The 23,896-nt window shown below is 40.5% G+C and overlaps 1 protein-coding gene across 2 annotated transcripts in view; it reads left to right on the top strand.

Annotated features, from left to right (window-relative positions):
- Positions 1-5,497: 5,497 nt before the first annotated feature.
- Positions 5,498-23,896, top strand: part of cnn3 (calponin 3, acidic) — a 29,969-nt gene continuing 11,570 nt past the window's right edge. Inside the window, exon 1 of one of the 2 annotated variants that reach the window (XM_012960766.2) lies at positions 5,498-5,565. Coding sequence is in view for 1 of the 2 variants with exons in the window: in NM_203926.1 (NP_989257.1) it covers positions 8,905-8,961 (57 nt within the window). In the remaining variant the exon portion in view is untranslated. 2 annotated transcript variants of the gene reach the window in all.

Below are 23,896 nucleotides of genomic sequence, written 5' to 3'. Positions count from 1 at the left end.
AATTTAAGAAAAAAAGTAAGGACTTAAATGAAACATAATGATGCAATATTTGGTTTGCACTGGCAGTCTGTGGGAACAGTGTTGGAAAAACAAATATAATACATCTGTACTGCCACCAACAAAAGGGAGGTGAGTAACAGTTCTTTCATCAGTAGGTATGGTGTGTTTCAGTGTTTTATAATAGCCATTACATCTGACAGCTCCCTAACTTGGAATATTATTGAGACAATATAGCATAGAGCTTAGCACTGTGTTGAACATCATCCTGCCATTTTCAATCTGTACTTATTATTTTCTGTGAATTTGATTTCATTCGCCAGTCATAAGTCATTGCAAATGGCTGCTGCAGCAATCACTGAGATTCGATATCTAATTGCAGTGATCCAATAACAGTCAAAAACTGAAGCTGTCAGCAAGCTTCTCCACACTGCTCAATAAGCTTGTTCAGCAGAAAAAAATAATGTACACTGTAGCAGGATAATGCTGTTTTTCCAGCAAGAGGCTATAGCCGAAGAGGATCAACCAGTAGGACAAATGCATTGGTCAGAAGACAATATTTTCTAAATAATGCAACCAGGCAGGAAGGTGTGAACCTATGGAAAATAGTTATATATTTAGGACAACCGTATAGGATTTGCCTTGGGGACAGGAAATGTGCAGTGATCAATACCTTTCATGTGTGTTTATAGCAGTTTTGCAGAATCCACTATTTTTGGATCTGACTGAACACCATTTATCAAGATTTATCTCTAAATTATCATCTCTGAATGATACAACAAGAATCTATTGTTTTACACAGCAAAAAAAAAAGACATGCAAAACATGTTTTCATAAAAAGTATATAAAAACTAAATGGGGAGGAGGGGCACTTTGTTACCTGGAAGTAGCACCAAATCCACTATTTTAGGATCTGACTGAACCCCAAATCCTTTGCAAAAGATTTGGCATATGCAGTTCAGGATAAGGAAGGGTTAAAAAGAACCGTGTATGAAGTGTGAAGTGAACAAAAAATGTAAAATCACATGATTTTAAAGATTTGGACTTGGTTTGGCCAGTGGCATGGATTCGGGCGAATCCTGCTGAAAAAAGCTAAATCTTCGATGAATCTTGGATTCAGTGCATCCCTACATATAATTTAAACAATTAAATAATTTGAACTCACATTCCTCCATACTGAAGGTTTGGCCTCACCAACTGAACAAAAGTTAGTGATTGGTGGGGCAGTAAATTCCCTATCTACATCAACTGCTCTGTGGTACTCCACCTAGGACTATTGTCACCATCAAGACAGTCTGGAGGACAGTCTGAGTGGCTCCCTAAAAAAGTTGCCATCAGTGTCATTGCTTTAATCATTGGAACATGATATGAAGGGGTAATAGTGACATAGCACTCTATATATACTAGATATAAACTTGTGCTGTACTACTAATAAAACTATTAAAAAATGTTAGCATAGCCTTTCCCAAATAAACAATTCTAATTATAAATGGAATGAATCTCTTGAGAATTGTGTTTCTGAGAATTGAGTGCTTTATGTAAGCATGTGATTTTATTTGCAGTCAACAAGAGAATTTTTTTGCATTGCTGAGAGGAACTGACCCTCAAACCAGAGAGTCTCAAAGAGTTTGTATTAAGCATGAAACTGCTCTTAAGCCATTTGGAATAGTAGAGATCTGTCTTGAAATTACATTTAATAAAACCCTTCCAAAGCTTCATATTAATAATAGTGTGTAGGTGCGTGAATGGAATAGGGAACTCAGACTCTGAGCTCCACTTGGGCAGGGGCTCCTGTAAATGAAACGCCCTGGTAGAAACCAAGTAAGCCACATCTTCTACAACAGCATTGTTCAGATTCTTTCTTACTTTATAAAAGGAAGTATATTAGTTAAATGTCTGTTCCTCAGATTTGGTGGCATATGGAGGGCAGTTCTGAGCATTCTAATGCCACATTTTTAGCTTGGTAAAAAGCAGTCGGCAATATGTCCAAAACCACTTCATATACCACAGAAATATTTAAAGTGCATATGCAGTACTGTTTGAATCTCTAATATTATGTATAATGTGGCAATTCCACACAGTTTTTGCACAGGTTTGTCTAATAGGATTTCTTATTTGGAAAACTGATGCTTATTGAACTATGATTATGGACTGGTTAATTAACACTTTATACTATTTGATCCACTTTGAATTGTGGACTTCTCCAATCAGGATTGTGGATTTACACCAGCAACATTGGGGGTGGCTCTTAGGGTTTATCTTGTGTATCATGTTCTCTTTAGTATACACTTTAGAAAGGGCTCAAATGGGCCTGAAAAATTTTGTGTTTGTAGACAACAATAAAGCTTTTGCAGCATTTGGTGCTCTCTTCATCTTTTGAAATATCGTACTACAAGGTTTGTGGTTAGCCTCTAAATACTGATGCATCACGTCTGATAGGCTGTGCAATTGAACACCATTTAATGGATTATTTAGTTGGCTGGTGGAGGGCTGTTTGGGACTTGGAATACCAGGGCCTATTTTGACTCCCAATCTAGACCTGAGTAAAATATCCAAGTACAATAGAAGTGCAACTAATGCAGCCAAATTAGCCACGAGCATAAAAGAGAGGGGATTGATTAATGCACATTCCCTGGTCCTGTTTCACTAGTCATTTATTACCTATGCAATTGCATGTATTTTCAAAAACAGGGGTTTTTAGTTAAAAAGATGATCATAACATTGACAAAAGTTATGATCATAACATTGACAAGCCATAGACATATTTTTCGTAGGCTGGCACCTCCCTGCCTAAATCAAGTTACTAATTCTAAATGCTTATTCATTTGATTTGATGAATGATTATGATTTTGAATGATTGACATTCTTCTCCCCAGAGTACGGTGACTTGTGAGACAGAAAATAAAGAGTTGAAATGCATTTTTAATAACCTATAAAAGATTATACATTCAGTTGTTCATTTTGTCATGTTCCACTTCAAATATGATTGATGGCTGTTGAACATCACTTCCCCTTCTTAAGCTGTCTAGACAGATAACTAGTAAATGTGAAGAAAAAAAAGCTTACTTTAAATGTCATAATACTACACTTACAAAAACACAACCGTTATAACCAGAAGTGGCCACGTAGTCAAGAAAAACAAACACCAGTGGGAAATGTCAGTATCCAAGATAAAACATGTAGTTACATGCACAAATTAAAATATCCATCACAATAAATCTTTACTGTAAGTGGAGGCAGGCATGGGACTTCACACAAAATAAGAACCTTAAGAATGTTTACTCCCTACAGTTCCTGAGATTTTATTAAATGGGTTATTTGCCTTTAAATTAACTTCAGTAAACAGTGATATCCTAAGAATATTTGCAAACTGTCTTTAGTTTTTTAATTTTTTGTGGTTTTTGAATGATTTAGCTTTTTATTCACCAACTCATACGTCTGCAATTTCAGCAGCTATCTGCTTGCTAGGGTCCAATTTACCTTGCCACCTTTTCTGAAAAATATACCGTCCTTATATTTTTGTGTTTCTACCCTAATAATGGAGACATGTAGTATAACTGAAACTCCCCCTAATCTTGTAGACAATAATGAATATTAAATAGTGCTGGTTTCACTCTGGGCTAAAAATTATAATTTTCTTTAAAAATTGCCCCTTTATTTGGAGCTCCCGAGGGATCTCATACTGTCCCTGTCCATGTTTTAAATTAGAGATAGGCATGTTCTAATGGTCCCTGCCAGAAGCACAGTAGAGGGGGATAGCCAATCATAGCTCTGCAATCACACAAGCAAAGACAGATTCCTATTAGGTCTGCTATGCTACTCACTGGTTCCTATCCTACAGTGTATTGTGCTGAGTGCCTCCAGCTTCCCTGCACAGCCTCAGAAAGGAGGCAGCAAGAAGTAGAACAAATGGGTGGGACTAGTAGGGATACTGGAGACATTTTCAATAAAAAAGACAAAAACACAAGTTATTTTAAACACATTCCTTCTGTAAGAGTATAATGCACATTCTTGTTTTTTTACAAAATATGTCCCATTTCATACCATTGGCATCAAAGGCCATTTACTGGGCCACGCCATTAAAATACTAGGTGGCAAACCTACCTACCTACCAATGAGAGACTAGAACATGAATTGGAGAGGGCATGAATTGACAGGAATTAAAAAGTAAAATTAGTTTGACTGTCAGGGTCAGCCCTTCTAAAAGATAAAAAGAGGCAGAAGAAGAAGATAAAGGCAAATCATTTTAAAACTATTAAAAAAAGAAAAAAAAGGTAAATTAAGAAGTTTCTAAGAATAACAAATTCTTGCATTAGAGGGGGCAGATTTTGCCAAAGTCTACAGCAACAGCATTTAGGGTGAAGATACACTGAGCTACTTAGTAGCAGGTACTTGTCACGTCTACTAAATGGCAGAAAATACCCTCCCATAGACAATACTGAAAATTGCCTCTGCTAAAACACATGTAGAGACAATTTTCAGTAAATGATCAGCATTGTCTATTTTAGTAGCCACATTAAGTAGCTGCTACTAGTAGCTCTGTGTGTCTTTACCCTTAAGGTTGAAAAATATTTGAAATAGTTACTTATTAACCTGCATAGCCACCTAAAATTACTAAAGAAAACTAGCACTGCAGCTTGCAGGTAAAATTATTGCAAACAAGTCCCAGGCAAAGGCTGAATTGGGGGTAAAACCCAAGGCAATTAAACTTTTTTTTTATTTTAGAACTTTGACTTGCATTAATTAATGAATCAATGCTCACCATTTATCTCTAAATTATCATCTCTGAATGATGCAACAAGAGTCTAATTTTTTAAACAGCAAAAAAAAGACATGAAAAACATTAAATGTTTTCATAAACAGTATACTAGAACCAGATGGGGAGAAGGGGCACTTTGTTACCTGGAAATCTTGTTACGCAACATGTGTGAAACTATGACAAAACTTTAGTCAGCATTTCCTCTCAAAGGTCATCATTTGCCTTAGGTATGAAACCATGTTACTAAACAAATGTCAGCTTCTCTGAACTTACATCCAAGAGGGGGATTTAAATTAGCTACACCAACACTATCCTGTCCCTTTCCTAGAAATTTTTTTCTGGCCTGAAATCTGCCCAATCTCGATTGGGCAGGTTTGATTTTTCAGCCAGCTCTGGGACCGCGTCAGCTAGTTGATTCGACCTTGCCAAGCGAGCAGATCTTACCGCGTACGGCCACCTTTAGTCTAATAAACAGATATGATTGAATTTGCCACTAATATAAATTTATAAAGTTTAGTTAAAAGAAATTGTTAAAAAAAATTATAATTATTTGCTTAAAATGGACTCTGTGGAAGATGGACTTCCACTAATTTAGAGCTTTCTGGATAACTGTCTTGTGTTAGAGCTTTTACAGACAAGTGGTTTTTACCTGCATCCTGGTGTGTTCCTCAGGGGAATGCAGCCCAGGCTATATAATTAATTAGTTTGCACTCACTGGGACGCAGGCAAGCACTCAACATAGGTGCTGCATTTCTTCTGGCTTTTCCCAGCATTGGAATAAATGAAAGCTACAACTCATTGAATTGCAGGTAAAAGCATTTGTCTGTAAGAGTCCTTAAGCTGTCTCTTCTTTTCTGCCATAAACATGATTGCCATAGAGAAAAATGGGAAGAGTCTTTAAGTGGTTCAATTTTTAAATCCTTAGTTGTAACAAATAGTAAGTAAAAATTGTGCCCAGTTAGTTAAAAAGTAGTATGGCAGAGTTATAAAGGTAATTTATATAGTCTCTGGCAACCTCCTTGTTATTACAACTTAAAACTTACATTAGAGAAGAAATTAATTAAGTAGCTATACAGTACCTTGTTCCTGAAAGTTGCAGTTCAACATACTGTATTCCAAAGCTCATCATGCTACATGGTTAATTAGTAATGATTAGGAATGTGCTGAACCAATAATTGTTCAGCTGCTGCAATGTCCTCCATTTAGCCTAACAAAATTAAAACCCTTAAATATCAACAAATTTGAGAATGTTGACCTGCATGCTGCCTCAAGGCAATGGCATTCAGGAAGAAAAACTCAGAATCTTCTCATGTGCAATTGCCCTTTAAGGAATGATTTAGGAACCTACTTTACTTCAGCTAATTAATAACCCAGGCTTTACCACAGCTTTCCTTATTTACATTCTATGAAAAAGCAATATATTGAAGTGAGAGATATGAGGAGTTGTTTTATTTATGCTATTGGCTAGTGGTTTACCCGATTGCTAATTAAAGAAATACTGTTATGAGATATTTATCCCATTTTTTATTTTTACATTTAATTGCATACAAATATTTAGTAGTGCTGTTTTCTGACATATTAAAGGTCAATTTATATTTTTTATGTCTTTTAAAAGGTCAGTGGATTGTTTGTTTCCACTTCAGCAAGACCTCTTATCTCTTCCACCTTTATAGCTAAATAAAGACCACCCAAGGAAGCAGCATAGTAAATCTAACTGAGCCTTTTATATAAATCAATGTTTCTAGAAATCGTGCACGTAAAGCTTGAATCTCTGGTGTAAAGTAAGACAAAAGCACAGTCATTAACGAGTCGCACAGTACACTTAGGTCCGGATTTGTGGGAAGGCCAGGGCAAGGTCTAGGGTTACGCTTTAGGGGCAGCTTGGCATCCAGCTACGCCTGAATTTGTTCTTGAAGCACTTGGCACTTCGCATTCAGGAGTCCCTTGTGCTTTGGGAATGTGGGACAGGATGCAGAGGGCAGATTGGCCCAAATCAGCAGCTAAAATCTGCCCATGTATCGCCACATATACAGGGCTATCAGTACAAATCTGGGCATACAAAAGGTGCACATGGCAGTGGAAATTCCTGGAGCAAATGCATTTAGGGCAGGGGTAGCCAGACTTTTCCATTCCGCGGTTGACTTATGACCACGAAATGCAGAAGTGCGGCGTGAATGTGAACGTACGCGACGCAGCATATGTATGCATTCACGCAGCACTTCCGCATCCCCGGCTTCATCGTGATCCACGGGGGATCGACTGGTGGACCACCATCAACGTATTCGCCACCCCTGATTTAGGGTAAAGACACATGGTGCTTTGCATGGTATATGCTCATTAACAATATATATGTATATATTTCACTTTTCTAAGATTCTTTAATAGGCCACTTAATACAATACAAACTATTGGGTAAGTATACACTCTGAAGGTATTATTTTCCTTTATAGATAGCAACAGAATATTTTATATGTGAGTTGATATAGGAGGAATTCTGGTGCTTTATGATCTCACCAACATCCCAAATAATCCAGCAGCTCTTGATATTTAAAGTTAGCCATACATACACAGGGAACAATCGACACCTACTGCCACCCTGAGGCGGCATAGCACATGCCACCCCGCCAGGTCTGAACTGGGATTCAAAATAGCCCCTGGCATTCCAGGAACACAGAGGGCCAAACAGTCCCCCCTACCAGCCCAGTAAATAGTTACTGCATCTGCCACCTGCGGAGAGTTTCTCAACTCATCTCATGACAGCAGCTCCCATGAACGAAACTAATTTAAATGTCAGTAAATGTATGCTATTCAGGTGATGCTGACTGATATCTTTGTTCACTGGAAAATATAGGTGGCCGATGCCCTATATCTGCCAGTACAAGCTGCATCAGCAGAGGAAGTGGAGCCCCAGATCCTCTTTAACTGTTCAGATCATTTGGTCTGTTTGCCCAAACAGAACATTAGCCATACTGTGTTAAAGCTGGCCATACACGCACCGATAATATTGTAGGAAACCTTGTTTCGTACGATATTCGGTATCGCAGGAAGCTGCTGATATCGGACGACTCGCCGATCGGCCAGGTTAGAAAATTTTGATCGGGCGCCATAGAAGGCGCCTGACCAAAATCTGCCGTCAGGGCTGAATCGGCAGAAGGAGGTAGAAATCCTATTGTTTCTACCTCCTTATCTGCTGTTTCAGCCTTGAACTGTGTGTGGCGGATCTGATGATGTTTCTTGCGACCATCAGATCGCCACATGTGTGGCCACCTTAATAAGACTACTTGTATATATCCACCTGTTCAGTCCCAGGCCAATCAGTCACATACGTACAAATTTCAGCCAGCACCTTGTGTACTGGGGCCTCCAACTTTCAGAAATGATCTGTAACACATCTCACATGGGCACTGTAAAGTTATAACTGATATGTAACATATTTAAACAATGTTTTATTACATTGTACTTTACATGTCAGTTTTGAATGAATATTACGGTCTAGGTTCGTATATAAATGCCAAACATTTCCGGTCTTCCTGTTGTGTCCAAAACGAACTGAACTTGTAAAAAAAAAAGCGTCCAAGGCAGTTTCTCTTGTTACAGGGGTCACACACTGAAGGGCATTGACTCCTGGGAACCCATATCTGTACCTCACACAGACAGCGCGTATGATATTGCCATACTTGAGTCTGGGTGCGCAAATACATCACTGTGCTAGCGGTATCAGCACAAGTGTGTACACTTAAAAGTGAGGCTACGATACCCGAATAAAGTCTGCCCGACACTAGCCCTTGCTACCACTCCTACAGCACACTGGGGTTAACGGAAACAAAAAAAAAAAATCCCATTCCCACAAATCCGCGATTCATGCGTGGCCGGGGGAGCCACTTGGTGGGGCGGGGCTGCCAGGCAACTGGAGGGAAAATGTTTCCCATTCCCGCCTCTAGCGGTTTTACTCACAGTGGGTCCTGCTAGATTGCGCACGTCACCCTTTCGCTTTTTGCCACCGCCTATTCTATCCATAGAAGCACGCCTACCGTATTCCTTTGTGGAGAGCGGAGACTAGAAGGTTCTGTTAGCGCCGGGCTGGTGGAGTGCAGGATTGGGTATTAAATAGTTTTGCGTGTTGCGGGCGGAAAGACATCCGTGCAATAATGGCAAACTTTAACAAGGGACCAGCCTACGGCCTCTCAGCTGAGGTGAAAAACAAGGTGAGTTGTCCGGTTGCGCAAATGTGGTCTGTTACTTGGTATAGAATGTAGCACTCCTCCATATGCCTCATCCTCGGGTACCAGTGGAACAGCTGCCTCTCCCATCTGGCCCTGGTATTGGGGCTCAGGCAGTGATTGCGCAGATGCTAAACTATGTTTCCTGCAGCGCATACGGAGCCTGGGATTCTCACTGTAGGAAAGTTGGTGCGTGAGGGGATTTTCTGAATGTAAATTGTGCCTGACTCCCCTTTGCTTTCTGTGCAGGGAGGAGCGGGGCTCAGCCTGAGACAATAGGGAGCCAGTATTGCACTATATAGGGAGCCAGTGTTGCACTATATAGGGAGCCAGTGTTGCACTATATAGGGAGCCAGTGTTGCACTATATAGGGAGCCAGTGTTGCACTATATAGGGAGCCAGTATTGCACAGCCAGGGGACTCTGCTGGAGGGTCACTGAATGCACTCTCAAACTGATTGTTATTGCTCTATTAAAGGGGATCCAAACCATGCAGTTTAAATCGTTTTGCAGTTGTTGTAGTTTCTGACATATTTTCAGTTTGAAGCTACAGATACCAGACTTTCACCTGAACAACTTGACCCAGAGTCAGTGTCAGAGAGCATGGGGTTAACTAACCATACAGGCAGCGCTTAGTCAGTCAGGGTCACTGATCCTCAGACTAGAGCAAACTGCCCTGAAATGGCTCATATCACAGACCACTTAGATACTATTACTTGCAGAAGTGCCCAGAGAAGCAATCCAAGCAAGTGTGCCACCATTTTCTATTTGAGTATATACCACCTTTAAGTAACATTCCATGGAAAGCTTCTATTTCCTGGCTAATTTCATTAGGGGACATTATGTCCGGCATTTTATCTGCTCCAGTTTTGCTTGGAGAAAAGCTGTGAGATGAAAGTAAAACTATATAAACTGGGTTGGGTTAAGCAAAGGTATAATAAATCTAAAGTTTATTACACTTACAGAGAATAATCCTTGTGCCTTAAATATCCTTATTGTTCTGTGTACTAATACTCGCAGTGCTTTGTTACTGGCCAGTTTATATGTCAGGGGCACCTGAGACCGGTGGATTGTTTTACATTTACCCTTTGGTTTCAGATATTAATAGAAACACTAATGATTTAGTTAAGGACCCATTAGCTCCTTGTTCCCAGCTGCCTACAAAACAGTTCCATAAAACTGCATTACATTGTCTGTAATTTTCTGATTTATGCTTAAGGTGGAGGGTGTCAGGCTGTTGAGCTGCTCTGCAGCTAGTGGTTTCTTTGGGAAGATCAAAGTACAGGGTAACAGTCTATTACTATAAGGCACATAGCATCTCAGGCCTGTTAGGGGTTGAATACTCGCTAATATCGGTAGTAAACACTGTATTGCTTTTTCAGTATTCTCTGTAAGATATACGCATTTTAATTTGCATGATACTTTCCCAATTTATATAATTCATAAAAACAGTTTATAGCATTTTTTTTCCTTTCATGCTTTTTCTGTCGTGTTGTATGATGTTTTCGCAGTACCTGCCTTCCAGTACACGCCTAAATGGAGAGATTTGTTGTCCTGGAACAAACTAGCTTTGTCTGTTTGACTTAGTGTGCTAATTCCTATAGGCTTGTTACAAGGCAAGTTACCTCACTCTGTGCTAGAGCAGTGAAGAGGTTAGAGACGATTTAGTAAGTTTTAGTTTACAAGGTGGATAGATTGTTAATTGGCCATCCCTTTAAACTATTATGTTGCAGCTTTGAAAATGATTCAGCTGTTACTCAAGCAAGTGGTATAACATGGATTTTGAGTTTTGTCCATATCAGCTTGCCCCCCCCCCCCCCAAAGTATTACTTTTTCTGAAGTACAACTCTTCTGTAGGTGAAAAATACAAATTTGAGGCTGTGGCATTAAGTTATAAGTCAACACATAGATGATTATGCTATATGAGATGGGAACATATATGGAATGATAAGTAACATAAGAACCATTTTTGCTTTTTCTTGCTGCGGTCCAAATTTTATTAGTCAAATCATTCCAACAAGGCATTGAAATAAGAGATCCGCAACTAGAGTTCTTTTAAACAGGGACCGAGCAGAGGAAGCCATTTCCTGGCTAATCCAATACAAGTAATAGTGTTACAAGAGAATGGCTTTGCATCATCCGGTATTAGCATCTGTAAAGGCACTTTAAATTAACTGTCTGGTGGTCAGTGCCTAAAAGAAAACTTTATATAAAAAAAACCCAGTTTGGAAAAGTCAAGGCAAATATATACTATGGTTTATGCTGGCTTTAATTTATCATATATAATATAAATTGCTGTTGTTGGATATTTAAAAAAAAAAAAAAAAAAAAAAACAGCAGATGTTTTTAAACAAAGCCCAGCAAATATATGTCCTCAGAAATAATGTAACTTTTATTTTACAAGTAATGTTGTCAGGGGCAGTCAGGTGACTTCCTTGTGTGTTTAAATATTGTGAAAAAACTATGTGAGAGTGAGTGCCCAGTCTGCCTTATTGCTGCTGGCATTTTGCAAACACACAAGTTGCTAGAGACATCAACATTGTTGTTTTAATAGCAGCAATAACTGAAAATATTAGTCATTTCTATAGCACTAACATGGTGAACAGATTGTTCCTCATTCAGGTACTCAATGTCTGACACTGAAGTTCAGTCTATGGACCCTATAACATTCTTACAACCCATTAGGATGAGCTTCTTCAGGAAACTGTCTGTATGTTATTAAGTGTGGGAGAAAACACAGGGCTGCAAGGTGGTAGTGCCAATAGCGAAGTCATTAGAATGAGTCTTAAATACACCCACAGATAAAATTGTATCAAATCAGGGTCAGGCTGGGCCGCCGGGACACCAGTAAAAATCCCGGTAGCCCAGACCCGACCCTTGCCGGTGCTCCCTCTGCACGACCGTTCCTCCCCTGACGCGTTAAATTTAGGCACGCTCAGGGGAGGATGTCGGGTGAGGGACCCTGTGGGGGGGGGGTTAGGGGACACGGCCGGCGGGAGCCCCGGTGGACTCTGCACCCCCCCCCATTCTGACCCTGTATCAAATGCATGGGTGTGGAGGCCCCAAACTCCTGACTGATATTCAAGTGCTATTGATATCCCTTGGCTTGGGATTGGTCCTGCCAAATCACCATATTGGCTAGTATATGTTGCGTTGGCAGATGTGGGAATGAAAGAGAAGCCACAGCTTCTCTTCACTTCCTGCTGTTTCAATGATACAGTTTGTCCAAACAATAGGAAGGTGGCCACACCATGTATAGCCCTACATACAGTATCCATCTTTTTATTTAGCAAAATATTGAACGCTTTGTGCAATATTTAAATACATGTTATGCAGTTGAAATATTTTACCTGCATCTACAGTGCCCCCACCCCAAACCCATTCCGGCGGGATGGCAGACGCGGCGAGGCGATTTCGGGAAATCGCCGAAAAAGCCTCGCGAGTCTTTTTCGGCGATTTGCGCGAAATCGCGCCGCCGCGTCTGCCATCCCGCCGGCGACTTACATGTTCGCCGGTGGGATGGCAGAGGGAAGGCAACTCGGGGAGATTAGTCGCCCGCGAGCAGGGAGTTTTGCCGCGGGCGACTAATCTCCCCGTGTACCAGAGCCCTAAAGGTCAACTAAAGCCTAACTAAAGAAGTAGGCTACAAACGTTTTACATTATGTTTTGGGTTTCTGTACCAGTCCAAGGTAACCACAGCCCTTCAGCAGGGAATATCTGTGCCTCCAAAGATGCCCCAGTAGCTCCCCATCTTCTTTTCTGCTGATTCACTGCACATGCTCTGTGCTGCACATGCTCTGAGCTTAGGGACCCACTCACAATATACTGTATATATGGAATATAAATATCAATATAAGGCTGATTAGAAATCAGTGCAATTAGCGTCAAAATTTAATAATCTGCCCTGTAGCATCAGCTTATATGACAGGCCAACCGCATTTTCTGCTTGATAATTTGTGACAACACAAGCTCAGTTTCTCAACAGCCTCTCGGAGCCCACTGAGTATGTCACTGTCCCAGACAGTTCCAACAGAATCCAAGATGGGAAGCTCCTGTGACAACTGTAAAGACCTATATCATTACTACTATAGAGATGCTGAAACTTTGGCTGGTGCAGTCAGTTTAGTATATAAAATATGGCATTTCTAGCAATATTCATCTTTAAAGGAACAGTAACACCAAAAAATGAAAGTGTATAAAAGTAACTAAAATATAATGTGCTGCTGCCCTGCACTGGTAAAAGTTGTGTGTTCAAAAAGTCTACTATAATTTATATAAATAAGCTGCTATGTAGCCATGGAGGCAGCCATTCAAAGGAGAAAAGGCACAGGCTCATAGCAGATAACAGACAAAACACTATTGTATTCTACAGAACTTATCTGTTATCTGCTATGTAACCTGTGCCTTTTCTCCTTTTTTCCAGCTTGAATGGCTGCCCCCATGGCTACACAGCAGCTTATTATATAAATTATAGTAGTGTTACTGTAGCAAACACACCAGTTTTACCAGTGCAGGGCAACAGTGCATTATATTTTTATTACTTTAAAGCTCTTTCATTTTTTAGTGTTACTGTTCCTTTAAGGTTTAGTTCTCCTTTAAACACAAGGAGACTAAATTTGTACCTTTTGTACATAACCTTAATGGTCTTCTTATGAACATAACTTGTGAATACCGTAAAAAAGAACTGAGGGCACTTGTGGCAGATGTTTGCTAGCATTTTTTTATTTGCAGAGATATGCTAGTACCTGCCCAATAATGACTCTGCCTTCTGCTGTTCATTTTACTTGCATCTGATTATATCTGAATAGCATTCTCTGGGTGAATTTCAGTCTGAAATCCAGTTTTTAGGCTGAAATTTGGTCCATGTACACAGTAACAGAAACAGTAATGGGCAGGCACTGGTGTTTCATTACTGGCAGTGGATCCACTATGAGTGCTTTAAGTTTTAAAGGGGCAGTATTCCCCCATTTCTAGATCAGATCAGTCAATAGGGCTAGTGCTGAAATATATTTTGCATGTTGTTTTATTATATATATTTTTTTGTAATTACTTGCACCACAAGGGCAAAATTTGAAATTAAAATCACATTCTACTTCATGTACCACCAAGCAAGGTAAAAATTAATCTGCCTTGCACTTAGAAGTCTCTGTGTAATGAGCTGCTCTTAGGGCTCTGGCACACGGGGCGACAAATCTCCCTGTTCGTGGGCGACTAATCTTCCCGAGTTGCCATCAGTTGCCATCCCACCAGTCGCCGGTGGGATGGCACACGCGGCGGCGCGATTTTGGCAAATCGCCGAAAATGCCTCGCGAGGCAACTTTTGCGATTTGCCGAAATTGCCTGCGCAGGGTGTGCCATCCCACCAGCGACTTACATTGTCACCAGTGGGATGGCAATTCGGGGAGATTAGTCGCCCGCGACAAATCTCCCTGTTTGCGGGCGACTAATCTCCCCGTGTGCCAGAGCCCTTAATCCTTAAAGCGGTGATCCCAACCAGTGGTTCGTAAACACCAAGTTGCTCACCAACCCCTTGGATGTTCCCCCCAGAGCAGGTAGTTACTTTTGAATTCCTGGCTTGGTGGCAAGTTTTGGTTGAATCTACTACCAAATAAAGCCTCCTGTAAGCTGATAGTAAGCATAGAGGCTCCCTAATAGCCAATCATAGCCCTTATTTGGCACCTCCATGCAGGGCCGCCATCAGGGGGGCACAGGGGGGACAGTTGTCCCGGGCCCGGGCCATTTTCACTTTTAAAGGGGGCCCGGCCGAGCTACAGTTTTCTTTGTGGCTCGGGCCTCCTTTAATCAATTCCGGGCCCTGTCAGTAATCCGATTGGTCGCGCCCCGTGCGTACGTGCAACGTTAGTACGCACGTGGCGCAACCTTATAAAAGGGCCTCTCTTTGGTCCCATTCAGTCAGACATGCAGAGGAGCCGCCACTACTGCGGAAGGAGCCGCTGCTGGAGGAGCCGAAGAAGACGCCGGTAGGGGAACTGCACAAACGCACATTCTCTGGCCAATATCTAGCAATGTCAGTCCATGATATATATCTGCCAGGTCCTATGCTGGATTTATTAAACCATTTCATTTTGTAAATCTTGTGCGTGTATAATAAATTCTCCAATGGAACCATAAACTCATTGTTATTTTGCATTGCAATGGTAACACCCCCCCCCCCCATAGCTTGTGCATATTCTGTGTGCCAATAGCAATCTTCAGTCCTACCGTGGTCCCTGTTGGGGGTTGGGTAGGAACAGTAGGCTAATATTATAGTTATAATATTTGGGTGTTCTTAAAACATCCTGGGGGGGAAACAATTTATTTAGTGACAGTTTTACAGTGCACAGAAATTATCACCGCTAATATTCTGAGAGCCAGGATGAGAAAACAGGGCGGCCCTAGCAATACTGACCGTTACTGACGGTTAAAGGGGAATTTATCTTTAGGTGATCTTTTAGTATGATGTATGGAGTACTATTCTGAGACAACTTGAAATTAGTCTTTATTTTTTAATATTTGGGATTTTGGAATTATTTAGCTTTTTGATCAGCCGCTCTCTAGTTTGGAATTTTAGAAGCTATCTGGTTGCTAGGGTCCAATGTAGCCTAGCAACTAGGCAGTGGTTTGAAAGATAGACTGGAATATGAATAGGAGGGGGGGGGCGGTAAATAGAAAGATAAGTCATAAAATGTAACAATCAATAAAATTGTAGCCTCACAGAGTAAACCGTTATTGGCTGCTGGGATCAGTGACCCCTATTTAGATGCTTAAAAAGATTCAGAAGAAGACAAATAATTAAAAAAACTATAAAAAAAACAAATAATAAAGAAATAGGCAAATCTGTACCATGCTAAAAGTTAACCTTAAGGTGAACCACCCCTTTAATGACCAAGTCCATCTCCATATGTTGTTTCTCTTTTGGAGCTAAAGTAACAACAAAAACTTATAAGCATATATACAAAAATATTTATTATAAACTTATTGCAGTGTGCAGAATATACCAAATGTATTAGGGGGCACTGCTGGCTACCAATGTCTCATGTCTGTGTGTCCTTTGTACTGATGGGAGTGGCCCTGTGGGAGGTGGGCCCAGAAAATTTTGTTGTGAGGGACCCCGTGATTTCTGATGGCGGCCCTGCCTCCATGAACTGTTATTATGCTTGTGTTGCTCTCCAAGTCTTTTTACATTTGAATACATTGGAAAAAAAAGAGAAAAAGCACAGGTTACATAGAAGATAGCAGATAAGCTCTGTATAATACAATGGGATTCGAAACAGCTCATCTATTATGTAACCTGTGCCTTTTCTCCCTTTTTAAATTTCAATGGCTGCCCCCGTGGCTACACAGCAGGGTATTTATATAAACTGTAGTAGAGTTTCTGAAGCAAACAGCGTTACTAGTGCAGGGCAATTGCATATAATATATACATGACTTTGATTCAGTTTCATTTTTTGGTGTTACTGTTCCTTTAAGATGACAGGCTGTAGCTGTCAGAAGGGAAAGGTTTGTGTACTCTCAGCGAATTTGTTTTTACCTTGCTCAGCAGTACAAGCAGTAGGATACATCTTCTGTTTAGTTTCAGATTTTTGCCCTGTTTAGGCCCAGGTCACATGGGGCTTTCCTTTGCTTCTCTCTGCCTCTGATTTTCAGTCATGAGGAGAGAAGCTGATCTGCTCTAATATGCATCGCCCTGTAGCTGCATTGACAATCGCTGCTTTGGTGTGTGTACAGCTACATGGAGCAGAACCAGAGATTGGCCTGAAAACAGGCAGAGAGAAGCATAGGAAATGCTCACTGTGATGGGCCTTAGTGTTCCTATTAAAACAATAAGCAAAGTATGTTCAGCACAAGCCCTATTCATTGAGCTAATGTTGAAAGGGGGAAGAATAAAGCCCATTTATGGTTATGGCAAAAATGATAAGAATGTTGCTTTATTAATTGGCTAAATTAGTGCATTTCCTAAAGGGAGCGTTGTATATGAAATTCATTATTTTCCTGCAAATCACAAATGGCCTTTCATTGATTTAAATAGTAGACACAATGGCAGTTAGCCAAGGCAGGTAAAACTTTCTGGCTATCCTTTTTTCCTGGGCAAAAAATGATGTCCAAAAGAGACAACTTTAAATTTAATAGTCCCAGCAGTGTCTGAATCCTTCTTTAAATCGGCTTCAAATTAGAATGTACTTTCAAAAAAAAAAAAAAAAATAGGGAAAGCTGTAATATGATAAGTAATGATTGTCATGTGTGGGCGACACTGCAGATTGCTTCTCATTGTAGTAATGGGAAACCATGCTTTGTATGTCATAAGGGCATGGACCTCATGTTTGGGTGATCATTACATCCATAGGAGAAGCTGGCTTTGTGATCAAGTGGCTCTATTACTCAGAAACACAGAGGCCTAAGTTTCTGATGGGATGTTGTTAAAGAGGAATTTTGGTGCTTAAAGGAGAAGGAAAGTCATTTTGGCATTTTACTTCCAGTAGATTCACCACATTAGTGCCACCTAGAACAATATATTTATTCTGCACATTCCTAAGGGAGGGGGGAGTGAGTTTTATGAATTCTTATGGGGGGGGGGAGCAGGAGATAGGAGAGACTCTGGCCACAGGAATTAAGGATTTTTCTGAGAGAGGAAGTCAGACACCTGAACAACATGTTTACAAAAAAGGAGACAAGAAATCTTGTGTTTCTTTTGATAGAGGACTCAGTGTAGCGTTTGTGTGAGGGCTGTATTTACATAGACCTTTCTGATAAAGCTTACTTAGGTTTTCCATTTCCTTCTCCTTTAATGTGGGCACAACACAGTGTTGTGTTGTAACAGAGCCGCACACACACAATATATTCACCATTTATTGTAACCACTTCTGATCAATGTTTATTAGGGATACATCCTCCCTTCGTCTGGATGTTCCTGTCTGCTGGAGGTAGGGACCCTGCCAGTCCCACAGAAGGGTTGCACCACCAGTGCAGTGAATGTATTATATTTACAAGTGTGCAGTGAAGACCGTTTTACTTAGTGTTGTGTTGCCATGCGTCTTCCTGAAGATAAAGTGTAGAGACATATGCTACTTGAGCCATTCCTTTACATGTCATTTAAGGATGATTTAATAAGACCTTAAAACGTATCTTTCCATGTAAGTGGTAATCTCTCCTGATAAGCAGTACTCTCACACATTTTACTTCTCATTTCCTCCTTGCAGTTAAAGTCTGCAAAGGAAACTGAAGATTGGAGGTGTTGCCTGTCTGCTTAATGTTAATTAGCCTCTCCTTTAAAGTCTGGGAAAATTCAGGGAGAAAAAAATCAACTCTTATCCTTCTCCCACCCCTTCCCCCATCACATTCCTGGGGCATTACCTCACAGCTTCTGGGCAGGGGAAGCATCCAATGGTGTAGGCTCTGCATACAGAATACTCATTGTCTGCTACCAGGGGCTGCAGCCAAGCAGCAGAGCACAAAGGCTTGCTGCTGTTTTTCTCATTTCAATAACCCCTTCAGCACTGTATTTCTTCTTACCTTGTGCTCAAGCATTGTCTTTCTAATTCTTTCCTGCTTTTAGAAGTGTTTTGTTTGTTCATCGCTGCCAGCATTTTGTTGTGTTAGTTTTACACACATCAAAAAGGAATTAGATCCGTGATTTATAACTAGCCGACTGTTTGACCAGATATGCCTGTTCCTATTGCAGATTACATTAGAATAGTGTTGTATTTGTCTATACTGGGTGCACAGTACTTTTAAGTGGAAAAACAAGTCATAACATATGCAGGGTTTAATAAATGATTTACAGTATGCTCTGTTTTGGATGCAGAATCAGTCTGCAGCTGGGAGTAGGCCTCTAGAGTAGAGCAAATGGAAAAGCTTTTCCAAGGCAATGTTGCAACTCCTTAATTATTTTTAATTAATAATAATAATAATAATAATAATTAATAAGTTTTTATAATGCGCTGTACAAAAGAAGCGTGTACACATCAAACAAATATTTAATACAAACACTGGCTTAAACAGAGGGCCATTCTCATTTCATTTCTCTATCCTCATGATAGTAGGACTGGTTATATGCAGTAGCAGTACTAGTAGGTATGGTGGTTTAATCAAAGGCTGTAGTGTTTTATTCTTGTGTCTACTTCCGGCCACACACAGTAAGGGCAGTGACACACGGGGAGATTAGTCGCCGCACAACAAATCTTCATTGTCACGGGCGACTAATTTCCCCGCAATGCCATCCCACCGGCTAGAATGTAAATCGCTGGTGGGATTGCAAATCGCGGTGCCGCGTATGCCATCCCACTGGTGATTTACATTCTAGCCAGTGGGATGGCATTGTAGGGAGATTTGTTGTGCGGCGACTAATCTCCCTGTGTTTAACTGCTCTAAGGGCTCTGGCACATGGGGAGATTAGTCGCCCATGACAAATCTCCTGTGTCTCGGGCGAATAATCTCCCCCAAATGCCATCCCACCGGCGAAAATGTAAATCGCCGGTGGGATGGAATACGCGGCTGAAATCGCGCAAGTTTCCTCTCGAGCGATTTACATTTTCGCCGGTGGGATGGCAATCCGGGGAGATTAGTCGCCCGCGAACAGGGAGTTTTGTCGCGGGCAACTAATCTCCCCATGTGCCAGAGCCAAGCGAGCGGATCTTACCGTGTATGGGGACCTTAAAGCTGGCCATACACGTGGCGATCCGACGATGTTTCGTACGACCATCGGTCGCACGAAACATCGTCAGATCCGCCACACACCATTCAGGGCTGAATCGGCAGGTAAGGAGGTAGAAACAATAGGATTTCTACCTCCTTCTGCCGATTCAGCTCTGAAGGGAGAATTTTGGTCAGGCGCCTTCTATGGCGCCCGATCAAAATTTTCTAACCTGGCCGATCGACGAGCCGACCGATTTCAGCAGCTTCCTGCGACATCGGTCGGCTCGCTGACATACCATACACGCACCGATTATCGTACGAAACGAGGTTTCGTACGATAATATCGGTGCGTGTATGGCCACCTTTAGGGTGAAGACACTTGGAGCTACTCGGTAGCAGCTACTTGTAAGGGCTACAAAAATAGACAATGCTGATAATTTACTGATAACTGTCTCTATGCGTGGTTTAGCAGAGGCTAATGGTGAATGATGTGTTCGTTGGTCAGTGTGTGGAGCTTCAAAGCAGCATTCTTAAGGTGGCCATACACGCACCGATATTATCGTACGAAACCTCGTTTCGTACGATAATCGGTGCGTGTATGGCATGTCGGCGAGTCGACCGATATCGCAGGAAGCTGCCGATATCGGACGACTCGCCGATCGGACAAGTTTGAAAATTTTGATCGGGCGCCATAGAAGGCGCCTGACCAAAATTCTCCCTTCAGAGCTGAATCGGCAGAAGGAGGTAGAAATCCTATTGTTTCTACCTCCTTACCTGCCGATTCAGCCCTGAATGGTGTGTGGCGGATCTTACGATGTTTCGTGCGACCGATGGTCGTACGAAACATCGTCGGATCGCCACGTGTATGGCCACCTTTAGTGAACAGTAATCAGTTAATTTGCCTAAAATGGAATAACTTGTCCATTGTCCAATCAGAAATTTGTACATATATGGTGGTCCACCAATCCCACGTATTATGGATATCAGTCAGCTTTGGAAATAATATCTATCATTCCTTGGGAATAGGGCAGGTTTAATAACCCTATGTGTTGATGAACTGTAATGGAAAGTTTGTGGTGAAGCGGCAGATAAGAAAGTAAAGAGGAGCCACTGCTCTTCATACAAACGACAGTAGGAAGGCAGCCAGGTGGGTGGCCCGTGTATGGCTGCCTTAAGTTCTAAGTACTGGCAGTAACAACTCCCCGTCCCCCTTTACCTCTGTCCCATGCAGGCCTTATGGTTAATCAGTTGTTTGGAAAGAGTTAGTGCTAACTTTCAGTCTGCCTTTCAAGTGTTTGCAGGTATTTACACTATGCTGTAATCCCTGTATAGGAAGCAGCATGTCCCAAATTATGTGTTATGGTGGCACCAAATTAGGCACAATAGATCCTCTTACAGGACATGGTTATGAGTTTTTTTTGTCAGTCTTAAACTTTTTCCTAGCTTACTTCATAATCTTATAGATTCATAGTGATTGGGTTTGTTCCTGTGTTGTAGCCATATAGATTGGATTTGTTACTCATCTTATATAAAGTCTGCCAACTGTTTAAAAACTACCTTTAATATGTCCACTAGGGAAATTTGGATCAATTGTGAAAATTCAGATTGAAAAATATAGTGTCTCATAAATATTAACTAACCTGCATTTGTCTAACTAAATAATTACACTTTACATTTCTTCCTCCCCTATCACCTTACTTAAAACAGGCTTCCACCTTGAAAATCTGGTTGACTCCAGTATTGTCTATCCCCTTGTTTTGGCAGGTACATTAACCTTTTTACTGCTGTGGCTCTGGTAACAATGGATAGTCTAGCAATGTACTTTTTCTCACTGATTTAAAAATAACACCAAAACTTATATTCTACGTTATTGGCAAACTGTTTACCCCTCGGCCAACAACGTACACTCTGTTTTTTGCTAGGGAAAAAATTAAAAGAGCAATTAAGAATGTCAATAGCAGTGGTGTTGCCGTATCCATGTTAAAACTGAATTTTACTTTTGCAGTTATTAGAGAAGATACATTTTTGAGAAGTAGGTACAATGTCACTTCTCAGTTATAAATCTGTCTGTCTTTCTTAATCCGAAATTAAACTATTCAACGCTACTAAAAGTTTCTTTTTACATTATTTTAAACTGTAAACAAAAAAAAATGTAATACCATTATATTTATTTCAGTAATTGCATGTAAAAATAAACATCTGAAATCCGTGGTATTACAGAAACAGTTCTATGTTCTATTAGAACATTTTCTCAGTTTTTTTCCCTATTTAAATGTAAACCCTAATAAACTAAAGGAGACTATACTAATCTAGAAAGTAGGGATGCACTTACTTGTATGTATGTATAACTTTATTTATAAAGCGCCACAAGGGTACGCAGCGCTGTACAGTCTTACAGAATACAAAATTACACACAGGGAGGACAAGTGATATAATAAATAAATACAATAAATACAAATATGTATATATATATGTGGTATGAGACACAGTAGGAAGGAGGTCCCTGCCCCGTAGAGCTTACAATCTAAGTGTTTACTAGAAAGCTAGTGTAATCAATTAGGAGAGCTATGGTTTTCACCTCATTTATTTCCAGAAGTCACCTATAATATGCCTGTGCTGCATTGCTCTTTTAAATCAGTTTGGACATATACAGTAAAAAAATGAATTATTACCCCCCACCCTCAGACCTGTGTATTTTTTATTTTTTTTTTCATTTAAAGGGGCATCTGGTTAGCTGTATTCAACATGTTTGTATAGAAGCCATGGTATTCTGCATTAGTGATCAGCCATTTTTAGTAGTAATTTTTGTTTCCACATATATTTTATTTTGCAAGGTATCAGTTACCTAATTGTGCCCTTTTTAATGTGTTTCCAGCTAAAGGTTTAATTTGGTCAGTCTAGTTAAGGAGTTCAGTCTTAAAGGGCTGCTTCACCTTTACAGTAATTTTTAGTTGTTATATAGAATGTTCTTTTCCTAGCAACTTTGCAAAAGGTATTCATGGTTCATTTTTTTATAATTTTCAAATTAGTTGCCTTCCACTTCTATATCTTTTTAGCTTTCAAATGGGGGTCACTGACCTCAACAGCCAAACACTGTTTTGTGAGTTTACACATTATTATTATTGTTACTTTGTATTACTTCTTCTCCTATTCAGCCCCTCTCCTATTCATATTCCAGTCTCTCATTTAAAGCACTCTGGTTGCTAAGGTAAATAAAATCAAAGCAACCAGATAGCTGCTAAAATTCTGAAAAACCACAAAAAATAAAAATCAACCAATTGCAAACTGCCTCAAAATATCCATGTCTACGTTATACTAAAAAAGATTTTGAAGGTGAAAACCCCCTTTAAGGGACTCATGGCGATTTAAAATTGCATTTCCATGCAGTGCATTTAAATGTGTTCCACCTTATTGCAACAATATTGGTATCACTGAATTCTGGGTCTGTAACTAAGCAGAATACAGAAATGCTTGTACCCATTTAGCTAACATCTTAGCTTATTTGACAGTTGACAGAGCCCATGCGAATTTGTAACTACCAACAGCATTACACTGAACTGTGATACATGGGGGAGACGCTGCATGTTGTGTCTCACCAGTGTTTGGTGGTTCAGCCTGGTCCCATTGTTACAGAGAAAGCTGAACAGAATGAGCTCCATTACATCATGTGTTTCCATGCAGTGAATGCATAAATAAGCCACCAAACTGGAATGCATTAATGGACACCCAAGTGTCTAAGGTGTGGGTTTTAAAATATACCATATATCCATTTATTTTTGTGTTCTAAAGATTATTTCTGCCATACCTCAATGTGACATAAAATTCAAATACATTTTAAGAATATATATATATATAATATATATAAATAATATTGGGCCCTCCGGTCACAGCATTAATTTTTTTAGTTCCCCTACTCTGACCCATGAATGCCATGTTTAGTAAATTATCACACTGACCTAAAGGTGCCCATACACGTTAAGATTTGCTCGCTTGGCGCGATCGCCAAGCGAGCGGATCTTCACCCGATATCCCCACCTACGCGTGGGCGATATCGGGGAGCGTGTAGGCTAATTCGATCAATTTATATTGGCGGCAATGGGGCAGTCGGTTCGGGGACCACATCAATGAGCTGATGCGGTCCCTGATCCGACTAGATTTTCTAACCTGCCCAATCAAGATCTGGCCAATTTCAAGCCAGATATCGGTGGGCAGGCCCGTCGGTAGTGACCATACACGGGCCGATTTAGCTGCCGAATCGGTATAAGGGACCAATATCGCCTGCTAGAATC

This window comes from Xenopus tropicalis, chromosome 4 (assembly GCF_000004195.4).
Source record: "Xenopus tropicalis strain Nigerian chromosome 4, UCB_Xtro_10.0, whole genome shotgun sequence".
NCBI lineage: Eukaryota > Metazoa > Chordata > Amphibia > Anura > Pipidae > Xenopus > Xenopus tropicalis.
Note: the sequence above shows the minus strand (reverse complement) of the source record. Positions and strands in the feature narration are given on the sequence as shown.